This window comes from Apteryx mantelli, chromosome 5, assembly GCF_036417845.1.
Source record: "Apteryx mantelli isolate bAptMan1 chromosome 5, bAptMan1.hap1, whole genome shotgun sequence".
In the NCBI taxonomy this organism is placed as follows: Eukaryota; Metazoa; Chordata; class Aves; order Apterygiformes; family Apterygidae; genus Apteryx; species Apteryx mantelli.
The window spans coordinates 66,817,537-66,833,383 of NC_089982.1; the positions used below are offsets into that span (position 1 = coordinate 66,817,537).

Sequence of the window (15,847 nt, forward strand, 5' to 3'; positions counted from 1 at the left end):
AATGTCTTTATTTATTCTACATAAGGTAAAGTACACATGCAATTAAAAAGTCATCTTAGCATATCATTAGATTTGGTTAACTGCTTTAGGATTCTTATAGATGCATTGTCCATAAGCAGATTCACAGAGTGGGCATACATACAGGTGCCAAGTATTTTTAGCCTTTTTTCACTTTTTTAGTCCTATCTACAGAATATGTTGCCAAACAACTGTTCATTTGACTTTAGAGCCACTCTCATGAAAGATATCAATCATAACCAATAGTCCAGTCAGGCAGGGAGCTCTTAAAAAGAGGAAAGACCGAGACTAAGCTGAGGATGCCACATGAACGAGGGATGGAACTTTCCTTTATTTGTAACTTGTAACATAGCAAGTGCAAGAGAATTGCAGGTGTAGGCCTCACGGGTTGTTTTAGAGCTCTAGCAGTGCTAACAACTTTGTCACAGTGTAAATGTGCATATGGACAATCACTTAAAAAAGAAAAATCGAAGATACTGAAAATCCTTTGTATCAGCTTTCTATGATATCATTCCATGTGCAAGGATCTCTGTCATATCAGTCTGGCTTTTTTAGACTAAAAGTAATTTGTACTGCTAACCAATCTGCCTAAGACTTAGCAATTACTGTTTCCACTTCACATAAATGACTATAATGGATCAAGTCAATGGCTGGGTCATTGTTTCATGAATGCTTACCTCCAGAAAATCTTTAGGTGCATAAACAGGCCGGAAGAGACTTAGATCTGAAATAAGATTTCAACTGGCTAAGTTAAAACTAAAACAGATGAAAAAACATGCAATTTTACTGTATCTGTGAGACCATTTAGCAATCTCAATAATATATTACTGCAAAGACTAAAATAGCATCATTGCGGATATCATGGATACAACCAGCACACATTCTCCAGGGCTATGCTACTGTTAGTCAGTGCCTCAGTTTCCTAAAACATATGTATTTAACCAAACAGTAGTCACAGGAAGCTTTTTACTTATGCCACATAAGTCTTTAGATTGAACCGTTCTTAGACATGGGAGTGACATGATATTCAAAAGACTGTTTTTTAACAGGGTATATTGTTTGTTGAATTAAACATACTACAGTCAAATAAAAATGGGGAATAGTCATAGACAATCCATGAAAAGTATTTGCTATCTCTTAGGTGGTACTGAATGGAATACAAATTATTACCTTTGCAAAATCATTTTTCTTGAAGAACTTGGATATTAACCAACTGTGGTTAGTCTGCTCTCTCAAAGGATAATATGATTATTCTGTGTGTTATTTTTACTTTTTTTAACAAAATGGCTGAGCTTAACTATCTGTAGTTCTGAACATTTTCTTTCAATTAGTCTGATTTCATAAAAATAGGAGCTGCGTACCAGCTGTATAAATCACTGAAGCACTGGAATGATGAGTATCATACCATAACCTCCCAGTGAAGAATCAGTTAGAACAATAACTTCAATAAAAACTAACAATGAATGAATGATATTTACTTATGCACAATGAAGCATTACAAATCAGAAAAAAAAAAATGAAATCAGTTTTTCTTAAAGTGATTATGTTAATCTTTGACTGATACATAAGATGTATATGTTGGTTTTTTGTGTATAAAATAATGCACATAAGTTTAGTTAACCTTACCTGGCTCATCAGTTCCCATTTCATTCCATTTATTAAGCAGTTCTTTCTGTTCACTTATGGGCCTCTGAAAGGCACAAGAAAGCAACTCTTCTATTTTAACTGAACAAGTAAAAACATGCCTGTTTCAAATATGTAAATGAATACAAGCCTTTTTAAAAGAGATTGCACTAGCAATGCAAAGTTATTTTGCTTACAAATTATACCTGGCCTGAAGATATATTCTCTCTACTACAGAAAGTCCAAGTAAGAGATATAGTTCAAGGATAAAAGCATGCCATTAAATAGTTTTACGTGTTTACTAATAAAATTTTAGGCTATTTACTAGGTAGTTTCATATTACTGAGCTTTTACTGCTCATTCCCTAGACCTGTGGGATTTTGTCATCAAATTCACCTCCGTGGCAAAGTCATGAAAGGCAAACACAAATGTATCCTTTATCTCATATAATAAACCATGCTACCTATAACGCTGCCTATCACAGACATACAACAGAAGGATAAAGAACAAAATATTCTAACATTATTCTGCAATTCTGGGATCTTTATAATTAAACGCTCTCTAAATGAATAAAGAAAACAATGTGGAATGAATGCCAAAACATCAGTAATGATGTACCAATATCTCTCTCTCCTAAAGTGCCAGTTCAGCTGTAGCCTTCTCCAGCAAACAAAGTATATCTATAGTATGTACAGGCTATGCAGCTAGAAGTTACATAGTTCAACCTGCACAAAAAAATGCTCTAGTAAAAGCAATGAACGTAGCAAGTAACGAAGATAGCAAGTAGCTCTCCAACCTGCTGCTCCCTAGAGAGGACAATTACTGCAAGAGCAGAGGAAGATCAACCTACACACTTCATCTTCACCTGAGTTCAACAGATGCATACACTGCCACTATCCCTGAAAATTATTCTGTACTAAAATAATTTGGATAACAGTCTTGCAGCTCTTGATAACCACATGTAAAATGAACATACATTACAAGTGTGCAAGACCAGGCTCAATTTCCAAAAATGTCATTTCGGCAAGAGAAAGCTAATAATACATTACCTTCTGTGCTAACGGAATACTGAGTTCTGTGCACATGCTATTTAGACTTTTTAGAATTCGCTTCTCCCAACTTCCCTGAAATATATTAAAAAAAAAAAAAGTAAAATTACCTAGAATTTCTTTTTCCCCCAATATACCATGTCCTAGAAAATAAGCAGCTTTTTAAAGTCATATGTAAGAAAGGATAACAATGTCAATGACTGACATCAGCAAAAAGATTAAGGAAATGCTTACATGGTTGTTTAAATGTATTTAATCATAAAATGTAATATTTATCCACACCACAGTCAAGAACCAGAAAAATGAGTTGTTCACATTCCAGATCTCCAAAAAGCAACTTTTACACAATTACTGTCTAATGCTCAAGCTCCCTTACATATCAACATCCAGAAAATTTTTCAGGAGTAACAAACAATTACAAGACAGGCAATGAACTGTGTATAGAGAGTATCTCCTCCATTTTGTAACCTCAGCAGAATGCAAGTAAGTCTTTCTGCTCAAAAGATATTCTAGATGGTACTGATTCTCAAAATTTTAGAGAGTCAGGAATTTGGTATTATATAATGTTCAAAACTAGTTCTTCTAAAATAGCATTCAGAAGATAGTTCCCTCATCAAAGAGAAAAATAGAAGTAGGAAATACCTCAATAGCAAGTGAATGGCTTAAAGAACAACTAGATTCTTGAGACTATTGCATTAGGCTTCAGATATTCCATACGGTGCCTGATCTATAGATAATTCCTCTGAAGTTAACGCAAACTGGTATTACTCAATTGACTAAGAATTTTGCTCCTACGATTACAGCAACACTGATGAGGTTTATATTTGATTTAATTTTCTCTGGATGATGAGTCAAGCCCCAATCAAATGAATGCAAAGACTCCAGTTAATTTCATTTAGCTCTGTTCTATTGATTACTTGTGATTTGCTCTAGCCACAAATTCTGCAATAGTTAGCTACTGTCTAAACACATGTTCTTAAAGCTTAAAGTTCTGTCTGAAGGAGACTGCAAGCAAATGAAGGGAAGGCCAAATGTTCAAATGTTCTGTTAAAAAAAAATTACATCTTGTCTATAATTGCCTCATTTTAGCTTCCATTTACAAGATCCTCTTAAGACTTTTTCCATCAAATGAAAAGGTTATCTGCTACCAGTAATTTCGCTCTCACAATCAAGTCATCCCTTCACCTTCTCTTGCATAAACAAAACAGACTCAATATTGACTGTAAGAAATGTTTTCCAAATTAAAATAACTTTTATAATACTGTATATAATATTTTTATTTTACTGTATTATTGTATTCAAATGCCTTCCAAATGCTGTATTACACAACAACACAACACAAACTACTTATTCTCTTTGGAGAGTGAAGCATTTATAGCATTTGCAGTACCCTATCTTGTTCAGGACAGTGGTTTTGTTGCTGGAAGAAATGGGAAGTACAAGAGCACAAAGGCTACTAAGCCACACAAGAAAGTGAAACAAAGAAAGAACACAGAGGTGTTGGCACACAAAAGTGGAATCATCAAGATTAAATTTAAAAAAATAAGAAAAAAGAGAACCACTGACATGCCATGACAGAAAAAGGACAAAGGAAGCACAGAGAAGGCAGACAGCAGCTCAGCAAGACTGAGGACTCGTGCCATGGAGCGATGGCAGCTGACACTTGGTGCGACTGACAGCTGCCAGACCAGAGATTAACCTGGGTATGGTGTTGGGGGTGTAGCATGTATATAATAAATAACTTACAACTTAGTAATAAATAGTAATAAATAACTTCTGGTCACCCATAAGTTGTGCTATAATCCAGCCTTCAAGAGCCTGCCCAGTAATAGATGCCCAAATAAAAGCAATCCAAGACCCAAAAGTGGGGGTTACACCTCCCCAGACAAGATCGCACCCCCTCTATGCAGCACCAGAGGACAGCGGAGCTACCCGCAGTGATTAGAAACAACTCAGTATCCTGGACTGGAGTAAAAGCCACAGGCGCAGTTCAGGAAGTCATTTCATCGATAGGGAACAATAAACTTTTTAAGATGATTTCTATTAACTTATGAAGCAATTTAACACTAAGAAAATACATTGCTGTATGGTTACAGTCATAACCTTCATTAAAATAGTGGAGAGTAAGGCAGTAATACAATTTGCCAACAACTTCAAACATCTATGTTACAAATTAGATTTACCTTATTCTGTAGCAGTCATTTATAAACTTTCACTGCAGTTAACAAAACTGGGTGGACAACAAATAAACTAAAGAGAAATAAGTCAGAACTGCATAAACTAGCTAGGATTGGTTAGAGTTTCTTTCATAATAATGAATCCTAAAATTCGTTCTTTTAAAAGATTGGATAAAAACGTGATTCTTTCGGAGTGCACCGAACTAACATTACTCAGCAGGTAGAATTCAAAGTGTGTGGCCACAGATTTCATTGCGCGCATCTTCTCTAACCAAAACCTGCAAATTTCAAATAGAAAAGATAGCAAATAAGTTACCACTGCTCTAAGTCCTGACGCTCATGAACTTTTCATTTGGCTACCAGAACTGCACACTGCTGGAGTTTCTCTGACAACTAAAGACATAACTTAATTTAGGCTGCAAGAAACCAATACAATACATGATATAAAAGAGTTCTGAATAACTCCTATTCCAACTTCTGTAACTAGAACAAGAAATTCCTTTAAGAATGAAATAAATTTTGTCAAATTTCTTTTGATTGTAATACTTTTTAAAGAGGATACTATTTTTCTTTATCAACTATTCAGGAACTCAAGTATATTTTCCCAAAGTGAGTTAGAAAGTAGCAAAGGTGAATTAACTTTTGAAGGAAGATGTTTTAAGCAGATCTTCAGTAGTCACAACATTAGAATTTAATATGTAGTATTGCCATATTAATCTTTCTCAGAGTCCACCAGTCTGTTTCAAGAAAGAAAATAAGTAATTTAGCTGCTTTTTGTCTTTTGGGGATTACTTATTTTTCCTGGGAGAAATTAGGATACGGAGGGGAGCTTCTCTATTATACTCCAGAGAAAAAATTCCTAGTACCCATGCTCCTATTGAAATCAATTGCAATTTTACTTACAGTTTAAATAGGACTGGAGTATGCTCTAGCTCATCACCGTAAATCTATAGATCAGAAGGCTTTTTTGACCATGTGTCTGTATAGCATGTACAACATGGGAAATCTGGTCTTAGCTGGGCAAAAAAACTCTACCAGAATATTAATAGCAAGTACAGTAATGCATGTCAAGGCAATTTTTTTTCATTAAACCTGTTGTTTATATATTGACTCTCTTCAAGATGCAAGTTCTGAAAACAAGCAAAAAGGAAAATAGGCAAATTTATGCACTAGGAGAAGAGGATTTACTTTAGCAAAGCTCCACTTCAATAAGATCTTCACAGATGTGTCTAGAACATCGAAGCATGGAAGTAAAAAAATGTAGTGGAGCAAGGGACAAACAAGTTAAAATCCAGACAGTTATGGTCTTCCATTTTCCTGGAAGTCTGAAGCCTGCAGGCCACCAGAGGACAATTTGTCCTTTCAGCTTCCTTTGTTTTTAGATAAGCAGCTGATGCTACTCATGTGGAAAACACTGAATTACCCTTAAGATTTCCTGAAGAAATACATTCTAGTTTTTGTGAATGAACTCCAGTAACCTAGTTTTAAGAACAGCCATACCTTCAGGAAGGTGTACCATATTGCAAAAGATTACTCAGAGTTATGTTTCTCACCATAGAAATTTCAGGTAAACTATTGTTTTTTTTTCATTTGAGACAGATTTGGAATTAATGGAATAAAACTTTAAAGAAGATCAAACAAAAATAAGTATTATTAATTCTGACAACATGGGTTTTCCAGAGCCAGTAGAGTATCTCAGCTTGAAGATGGCTAGTTAGCTTCTGTAACTTAATGTTACACCTTTCCTACTCCTATTGTTAAAAGTAGCTGCTGGAGCCAAGCAGATCTACGCCAACAACACAGAATTGGCTTCTCCTTCCCTGTTTTCTTGCCTCTTATTCTCTGTAACTGGGGCATCGTTTCCTATCCACCCATCTCCTGCCTAAGACTACTTGATTAACATTTCTCTCAAAAAACTGAAACACAGGAAAGAGGAACTGTATGTATTAAAACACAGGAGTTCAAATTTACAAATTTTATATTATGGGAGTATCATGATAAGAGTTCCTGTTAAGATCTATAGTGTTTGGCTTGTTGTGAACTTCATAAAATCCACATATGACATATTAACACAGTCGAAAGACAGGTTCACAGGAGGTGTTGTCAGACTGTGGAAACACTACTTAATATCTCTTTGGATTCAATTTCTTATTCTTCTCTAGTTCTTTGGATTCTTATTTTTACATTGTCCATTTCCTCATCGCTGTTTGCAGCAGAGTTCTCCTACATCTCCAAAGGCTTTTGCAGTGAGGTCACAGAGTGAAACAGTTAAAGGCTTGCAATATTTTCACCTCATCAAAATATAGATATGGAAATAGTCAATATTGAAGTTTAATGGATTCTGGAAATGTTCCAATTCACACCAGGGTCTGCTGGGCAGATAAAGCAAATTAGCAAAGTTAACATTTTTTAATTCTAGAACCCAGCACTAACACTTCAGTCTTTATTAAAAAAGTTTTAAATAATTCTGCTGTTTAACAAGGTAGAGAGAGTTGAGCTGTCCATCAAAAGTTGTAACCAGACTGAAGAGTACAATAGCTCAGAAAAAAACAGAGATGTAAAACAATCTGATGCTTAAAAGAAATGTCCTAAATATTATAGCCAACATTTTTCAGGAAACAAAGACGTAATATTTTTCTGCCTAGAAAAGGCCTAATAGATCACAGACTAAAGCCACTCTACCCACCGATTTATCTCAGCCCAAAATCAAGAAAAGATCTCCAGTTACAGAACACAATTAGAAAATATACTGTATGTTACATTAATATTCAAGGATATGTAGATACTAATGGCAGTATTTTTTCTATGCTGGACAATAACGCAACTACATAAATAATGCACATCACTACTATTCATTTTCATTAATGTTCCACTCTTTCCTAGGGAGCTGTTTTTCTTTTACTGAAGAGAGTACAGTATGCAAGTTCAGCCTGTCACCTAAGAATCAGAAAATGAAACCAATTTGAGGAGAAAGAGGGTTAATTATGAAAATTTTAATATCTACATTTGAAAAATACAGTTTTAATTATTGGTTCATTCAAAGTCATTCCAATAACTGATATTAAAGCAAGATGGCTTACAGACAATACATCCCGTCTTTCCAGAATTCTGAAGACGAGCAAAATTAATTAAGATAGAAAAGGAAAAAGAAAATGTCAACTAGTCCTTAACAATGGAAACAGCATCTTAAATAGTGTCTGTACATAATAAAATTAAATGCACTGTGTAAGAAAAACATTTTTTTTTTTTACCAGGACAAATTTTGTTGATATCATCAAAATATTCTTTTCCAGCTGTGATGTTATGATGTTATAGGACAAACAAGGTTAAAAAAAAAATCTACTTACAAACAAAACAAAAACAGTCTTCTACTGATAAAACATTAATTAGATTTCTGATACCTAATAGAAATAAACCAGTGAGTTTCCATTTTTAGTTCACTCCCAAAAGGTATTAGCAAACTGTATATTTGCATTTCAACTGTTTGCAAATATTTTAAACAACAACAAAAAAATCACGGTAATACTGACTTTGCAAATATTTTAAAAACTGTTTATTGTTCCTTATTCAAAAATAGTAGCAAAATAAAATCTAGTTGCGATTAAACTGATGTGTTCACATCTGTTTTCTTATGTGCTCACTACCTGGAGCAACAAGTGTGGCTTGAAAACAAAAAGCTCACACCATGTTTTTAGAAAATTTAATATTAATTCCCTAACCATGGATTTTAACTATTTTGCAGCTATCACCATTATCAACTCTTCCTTATGAAAAGGACTAGTATTTCTTTATTACAGAGTTGTATTTTGAGAAAGGATTTGAAAGAGGAGATGGATACATAACAGTCTGTGAAACAGGGCTATGAAACTTTGAAACTCTTTTAAGACAGGGCTTTTTCTGTCCCTTCCTAATCTACTGGAAAACCTGTCTTTTCTACACAGAGCTAAAATATCAGATACAATAAATATTGCACACACTTTTATAAAATAATAACCAATGAAACTGGGTTAGACAAACATAAATCTATATACACCTCTATTTTCACAGTAGTAAATTGACATGACTGATTATTTGGGAGCACTAAATTGTGGCATTATGTTGCATATCACAGAAGAAAAATTGTTTAATACAATCTTTATCCCCAAATGCTAAAGATTTAAAGCACAGGACAGCAAGATAAGACATACTGGAATAAGCAACAATATGATTGGAAAAGTAACACAATTTGTTGAATAACTTGTAAAAGAATACTGAAATATATTTCTAAGCACGACTGACTTAAACGCAATTTTATCCTTACCTCAGATATTCTGAGGAGAATGGTGACTGCATATTCTTGAAGCATTTTTCAAATTTTTATGTGGATTTTATTTATTTCAAATGGCATGTATTGGCAAAACAATAAACCCAACAAAGTAAAAAACCTCCTTTAATCTTTATAGTCATTTCTTTTTCTTCTACAATAGTCCTTAAGCTCCTTAGCTCTAGATTTTCATCTTCCTTTCACATTTTAAGTATTAAATATATCTTTTCCTCCTGAATATCCCTCTATCTGCACAGCCTTTGTCTTTCACTGCCAAACTGCCTGCCTGTATCTCTTCAAAATAATTTTTCACAACCATAAGTGAAATGACCTATACCTACACATTTTCCTCTTCCCAACAGAAACGTATTCTCCTCCTTGACACATTTCACATTGTCTCTATTCTGCTATATTCACCTACTTGCCACTACATCTTACTGTAAATATTTTTCTTCCATGGTTGGAGAATTACTTTAGCATTTTTAAAAATACATAAAATTTCAAATATACACATTTATATTAACCTTGATGCACATACAATTACAAAAATTACAAATCTGTTTTTTCCTAAACTAGAAATTGTAATGCAAAACTGTACAAACTAAATTTGTAATAGTCTAACCAAAAATCTAATAAGAATTTTAAAATTGATAACAACCAACCTGTGCTTTCCTCATATAAGCTAATGGCTCTTTCATGTGCTCAGGAGGTGCTGCAGGATGACAGGGTGAAGGAAACCTTAAAGAAAGTATAGTATATTTTAAATGTTCAGGTTTTTATTTTGCTTACTTAATGCCTTATTTGTAAACCTAAAAATAATTTCTTTCATGACGACACTAGTAAAAACACTGTGGATGATGATCAAAGCTAAAAATAAGCATTATGTTTAAAAGCATTTTTTGCTCATCCTTTGCAATGGGCATACAGGATACAAAAATATGTAAGCTTATTAATAACATTTTTACAAGAGTTCTACCTATATTAAAAATAATATTTCCTTGCCATTTCAAATATTTGAAACATAAAATCAAATAATTTTATGAACCAACCAGGCATTTTTGAAGTGTATTATCCTAACATCATGTCATCTTTTTGACTCCCTGGAATTTTTAATATCCAGGAAACCACATTTTTCCAAGAAACAATTTATTTTCATTTTTTGAAGGATTTTCTTTTAAAATCACTAGTGAACATGTAGATGTCCAAAGCAATTAGAATTTTGTGGTGACGATCTAAGTAAATTTGAGTATGCATCCATAAACTACATTATGCCAAAATATAAAAGCTGGAACAAGACTTTTTATTTTAAGCCTAATTTATTCCCTATTAGTGCAAACTTCTTTCCAGCTAGTTATTGACAAACATTTTATCCAGGCTAATTTTAACCAACTTGAAAGAAAAGAAAACTTACAAAGAGATTTTGTCATATTCAAGCCTTAACTGTCATTTTCTTACATGTCAGTCAGTTCCCATCCTATGATTTTGGGACATCCTCCCCCAAATTTCTCCCCATTTTTAACTGGTAAGGTCATTCTTGTTCTTGCCACTAAGTTGTTTTAGATGACCCTGTGTAAAATGGATCAGAATTAACAGATTTCAGCTATGCTGTTTCTTGTCTTCCTCACAATGCCCATGAAATCATGGTATCCTCAGTTAATTTAATCTTTTCCAGGGCTAAATTCATTATTGTTTGCAGCTTATTTTACTGAACTCAAAGAACACATACGCATCGTTCTGAGAGCTGTGTAAACATTCTTCCCTTGAAAGATATGATCAAGACGAAACTTTGGTATCTGTTGGGTCTACAACTTTTCCTACTAACGGATACATTTACAAGTATTTTGCTGAATCAAGTCCCATATAGTATTGCAACGCATTGTTCAAAACCAATGGCTAGTTTAAATAAGCAGAAATAGATTCACGTACACAATTCTTACTAGACTATTAAAATTTGGGGTGTATTTGCCATTATTAAATTAACGTTTCTGCCTCCCCAGAGTATAACGAAAACTTACAAATACACTTCCCAGAAGCCGAAGCCAAACGGCACTGAACAATAACGAAAAGTGAGTTTCAAAAATTTCAGTGTGCTTTTGATCATATCCCACCCATGAGGAGCACTGATCTGCAAGTCTAGAAATCTAATATCTTGATTTAAAGACCTGTTACTAATTACTACAACAAATATGTGTAATGCTGTCATTAACATATGAAAATAATTAAAAAGCATTTACAATAAATACCTCAGCTACACAACAATTATAATATGACTGTTGACACCTTTGGTAGCACAACAACAAAGAAATTATTAAAGCAACTTTATAGAATTTTGGGATATTTGTTTCATTAAGTCTTCAAAATGCATTTGAATCCAAAATTTCCACTAGGATGGAAAAGAAATAATGGCACTTTAAAAACAGAAATGCAGCAGGCACCATTGGTATGACAGATAGATTTAAGATCCTGAAGACAATAATAACACATCACACTCCTATATAAACACAGGAATTAAAAGTAAATCATGCAAATACAACTTATTTAATAGAAATACTAAATAAACTCACACATTGAGTTCGCTATAAACAGCATTCTGAAGCTTCTTTTCCCAACCTGTTAAAATAAAAAAATCCAGCAGACAACTTTTACTGAACTAATACACTTTTAAATGGGTTACCTGGAACATAAAACAAAGGTTCTTTTAGGGGCACTAGTCTGCTGTCCTGTTTCAATTTATATCTACCTATTGGACGGAAGAGATGGAAAAGACCTAACCTAATTAAGGTAGGAAAAACTACATGTTGAGGTCTGTAAAAAGGCTGAATATCCTTTAATTCTGTCTACTGTTTAAATCATTACAAAACAGTTTTGGCTACATTATAGGCTATTTTTCAGAACCACCATATTACTAAACCAACCATAAATATTAATATACACAGGCTGTTTATGGTGATTACAAATCTTCAAGCGCTTATCATCAAATATTGACATTTTAGAGTTACATAACCCACAACTTCCAGCAGAAAATGGAAACTTGACTAAAGGTAAAATTTTCAAGAGTACCTCCATGACACAGAATGCTAATTTCCATTTTAGAAGTGACTAAACTCCTATATCATTCAGAAAATTCCAAAAAACAAACAAACAAAAAAAAACCCAGTATCTTATAAAGTGATAAAATCACTTCTTTACCAGGTATGTTTTTTGAAGTGCTGCTGGAATCCAAGAACTTTTTCCCTATTAATTTTCTCTATCCTGATTTAATAAAGCACACAGAAATATTATTTGTATGTATTTTGACATTGCCTCACACAACTCAGAAATAACATAATCTCCAAGTTGAAGAGTTAACAATTTAATGACATTTTAAAGTAGATTTTTCACAACACACCTAAAGTAATAGCAATTATTGTTTGTTAAGAGTTCCACACACAATGAGGCATCTTGCTGAAAAAAGATTAGTTCTCAATCAGATGCTCAAACCTACAGTAAGTTTAATTTTTTCCTTCCACTAGACTTATTGGGAACTGTAACCTACAACCTTTCTTCTATGAAGCCCACCCTTACATAAAAGAACAAGACAAACCATTAATCAAAACACAAGATAAGTCAGATACAAAATCATAAAATTGTGACAGTGTTATAAAATGATATCTTTCTTCTTCCTTTATCAAATGTGAAAGCCATTAAAGAACTATTCTAGTCCTCTGACAGGATTACACTTACAAGTGTTGATTTAAAGTTGTGTACATGTGTACACTTAATTGTGGATAATTAATCATGTCATCTTTACATTAAAAACAATTACAGTTTTTATCTTTAATGGATATTTTACACATAATCAATGGAAGGTTTCTGAGTTTGCAAAGTTTCCAAAATCGGTAGAATACGCACTAGAACGTGTGCACTCCATAATCTGGAATTACTAAACGTCTGCTTCTGCTGCTGTCAGCGACAAGATACTGAGCTATGTGAACTACTGTTTTGACCATGTATATCACTGACGTTCTTAGAAATATCTATAATTATTCATGAAAGTATCAATTCCTCCACAAACATTACTGAAATGAATTATTACAAACCTGATGTCTTCAGAAAATCCTTAATGTCTTCTTTTAGTGATTCCAGTTTAATTTCTGGCTTGTGTAGGCTAACCTAATATGAAAAATAAACAAACAGATAAATAAATAAACCTGGTTAATATAAATATTAGCAAATAAGCAAAGTAAAATATTAATATTAAATATAACATTGTTTGACATAACAATATATTTAAAATAATATAGCATTAATAACAATATAAATATTAATAAAAATAAATGAATAAGCATCAAGAAAGCACTAAAAAGAAAGTAAACTTTGTATTTTAAGTTATGAAATAAGAAACATAACATGTTTAATATTATGCACACAAAGCAAATTGTTCCATAGTACCTTGAAGGTAGTAACTGCAGCCAAAAAAACAGCCAACTTTTTCCTCACTAGATGTCATTGCTTTTATATCAGCGATAAAGTTTGAAAGTGAGGAAAGGTGGAGAGGAAGGGAGGGGGAGTATCTGGTGGCATATATGCTTAATATTCTGAGCAAGCACCCTACATACTTGGCACAAATGCCAGATTCTTCACATTTTAGGATTTAGATAAATAATTAGAAGCCACTCACTGTATTCCACATGACAGGATCAAACTGAAAATATTCCATAATTTCTCACTTAACCTCGCACGGTTCACATCTTTCAGACAAGAAGTGCCATCTGCAAACTTCAAACACACACTGTGGACCAACCACTCCCCACTGCAGCAGAGATTGCCAGCTACGAACTGCCACGCGTAGGGAGGTGCATTGGACACAGGCACCCACCACCTTCACCATCCTACCACAGCACTACCAAGTAGATGCTGCTGCAGGTTTTTCAGCAACAGCAGCAGCTATAGTATCTCCTTCCTCTTCTACTGCTAGACCAAAGGGAGAAGACAAATAGACCAAAAAGGAAGAAAAAAACAAGAGGGCAGCAATCAGAAACTTGGGAGTTTTTGTGAAATGACTTTTAGTACCTCTTTTCCTAAACAAGAAGTGCTGCAATAGTTGATTAACACAAGAGGATGAAGCTAGAGGGCCAGAAAGAGTAACAGCCCTGACTGCTGACTTGAAAATGGCAATGGGACACGTGTGCAACTTGGCCACACTCCCCAGCCATGAAAGCCCACGGCAGATGTTAGAAGCACACGGAAACCCGAGAGAGCTGGTACCAAGAGCTGCTAGTCAGCACGAGGTAGGCAGACCAGAGGCTGAACCTCCACCTCGCGCAGCTCGCTAGCCCGAGCAGCGCTGTCAACAGCGCCACACGCTACACAACTAACACCTCCGAATCCCTGTCGTTTGCCCTACCGTTTATACACAGAAAGGGTATTTGCTGCATTGCACATCTTGCTAAAAGTGTCGGTCATTCCTACTGCAGAATTTTAAGGAAATCTTGCCATTTTCCACAGTTGAAAGGGGGAATGACCAACAATACAGAAATTAACAGCATCAGCATTTCTCCTCTTATTTCAAGATTCCTTGCTGTTACAGGTAATAAGGGCTTTTGTATTTGCTTTGTAGAATGCAACAGCAAAGTGGCTGTAAGGTTGCCCTTGGAGAAAGGCAGGCAGTCATGAGCACTGGCTACGAGGTGTGGTGACTTACAGAATTCTTGCTTCAGAGGACAACCATCTAATCTGCTCAGCATAACTGTAAGAACAGGAGAAGGATCATCACTAAAAGCAGGGAGACAAAGACTTGTCATGGGAGTTCTGCGCAGCTCCCAAAACACCCTTGTAAACAGCAGCCTCAGGGAGTGTTTTATGAAGGATTCCTTCTGAATCTACTTTGATGGAAAGTCATATGTCTGGTTTGGACTTACTTTTATCGCCTGTCAGGCTGAGCTGATTTTTTTTTGCTGCAAGGCACTGGTTTTGTACCCTCTTCTGGATTAAATTTAAATAAAGTAACATATGTCAAACTGGGCAGATAATGCCCTTCTGTTCCTCAGAGTTTTTTGTGCACAGTTTTGTGAACTTTGAACTTTGTCTTTTGGGATAAGTATGGCTAATTTTAATGCCAAGGTCCACGAGGTGTTCACCTGTGCTGGTACATGTGCTCCATTAATCCTTTTTAGGAATGCAAAAAAAACCTTACAAACACAACTCATTAACAGATGATGAATCAAAACAACAACAACAAAAAAGCTTTACAATCTAGTAAAAAGCAATTTATTGTCTTTAAACTGTAAACAGTACAAGAAGTGACAAAAGTGCTGAGAGGAGAACAGTATCTTAATTCTCTGTTATTCACAGCTTTGTAAAATTTGGGAGTTTTTGGCTCCCTGAGGAAGGTCTGACACTCATATTGACGACCCTTTCTTCTTGTGGCTGCCTGGAAACGCTAGCAGTTGATACGGCATGATATTGGGTTGGAGGGGATAAAGAAGGTCAGGCCGCACAGAAAGCTTCCTATTTCCACTGTCAGGCCAAAAGATACAATAGAGGACTGTCCTGCGAACTGCTATTCCCAACAGAACGTGTTTCCCAGGTTGTAGTACAAAAAAAGCAGTGAAACTTCAGAATGCAGCAGGATGTCAAAGAGAAAGCAGGACCGCACTTTGGCGAGCCCATTCTCCAGGGATTATGCTAGCTCTCAG

The 15,847-nt window shown here is 34.7% G+C and overlaps 1 protein-coding gene across 3 annotated transcripts in view; it reads right to left on the minus strand.

The window, feature by feature from the left end:
• TBC1D19 (TBC1 domain family member 19) overlaps nt 1–15,847 on the minus strand; it is a 53,319-nt gene that overhangs the window by 29,927 nt on the left and 7,545 nt on the right. For 2 of the 3 annotated variants that reach the window (XM_067298156.1, XM_067298155.1), the window contains exons 2-7: nt 13,250–13,322; nt 11,735–11,780; nt 9,833–9,908; nt 2,691–2,765; nt 1,645–1,708; nt 696–742 (exon numbers count right to left, since the gene is read on the minus strand). In XM_067298156.1, coding sequence (XP_067154257.1) covers nt 696–742; nt 1,645–1,708; nt 2,691–2,765; nt 9,833–9,908; nt 11,735–11,780; nt 13,250–13,322 — 381 coding nt within the window. The remainder of the gene's footprint in view (nt 1–695; nt 743–1,644; nt 1,709–2,690; nt 2,766–9,832; nt 9,909–11,734; nt 11,781–13,249; nt 13,323–15,847) is intronic. The other variant, XM_067298157.1, reaches the window with a different exon arrangement.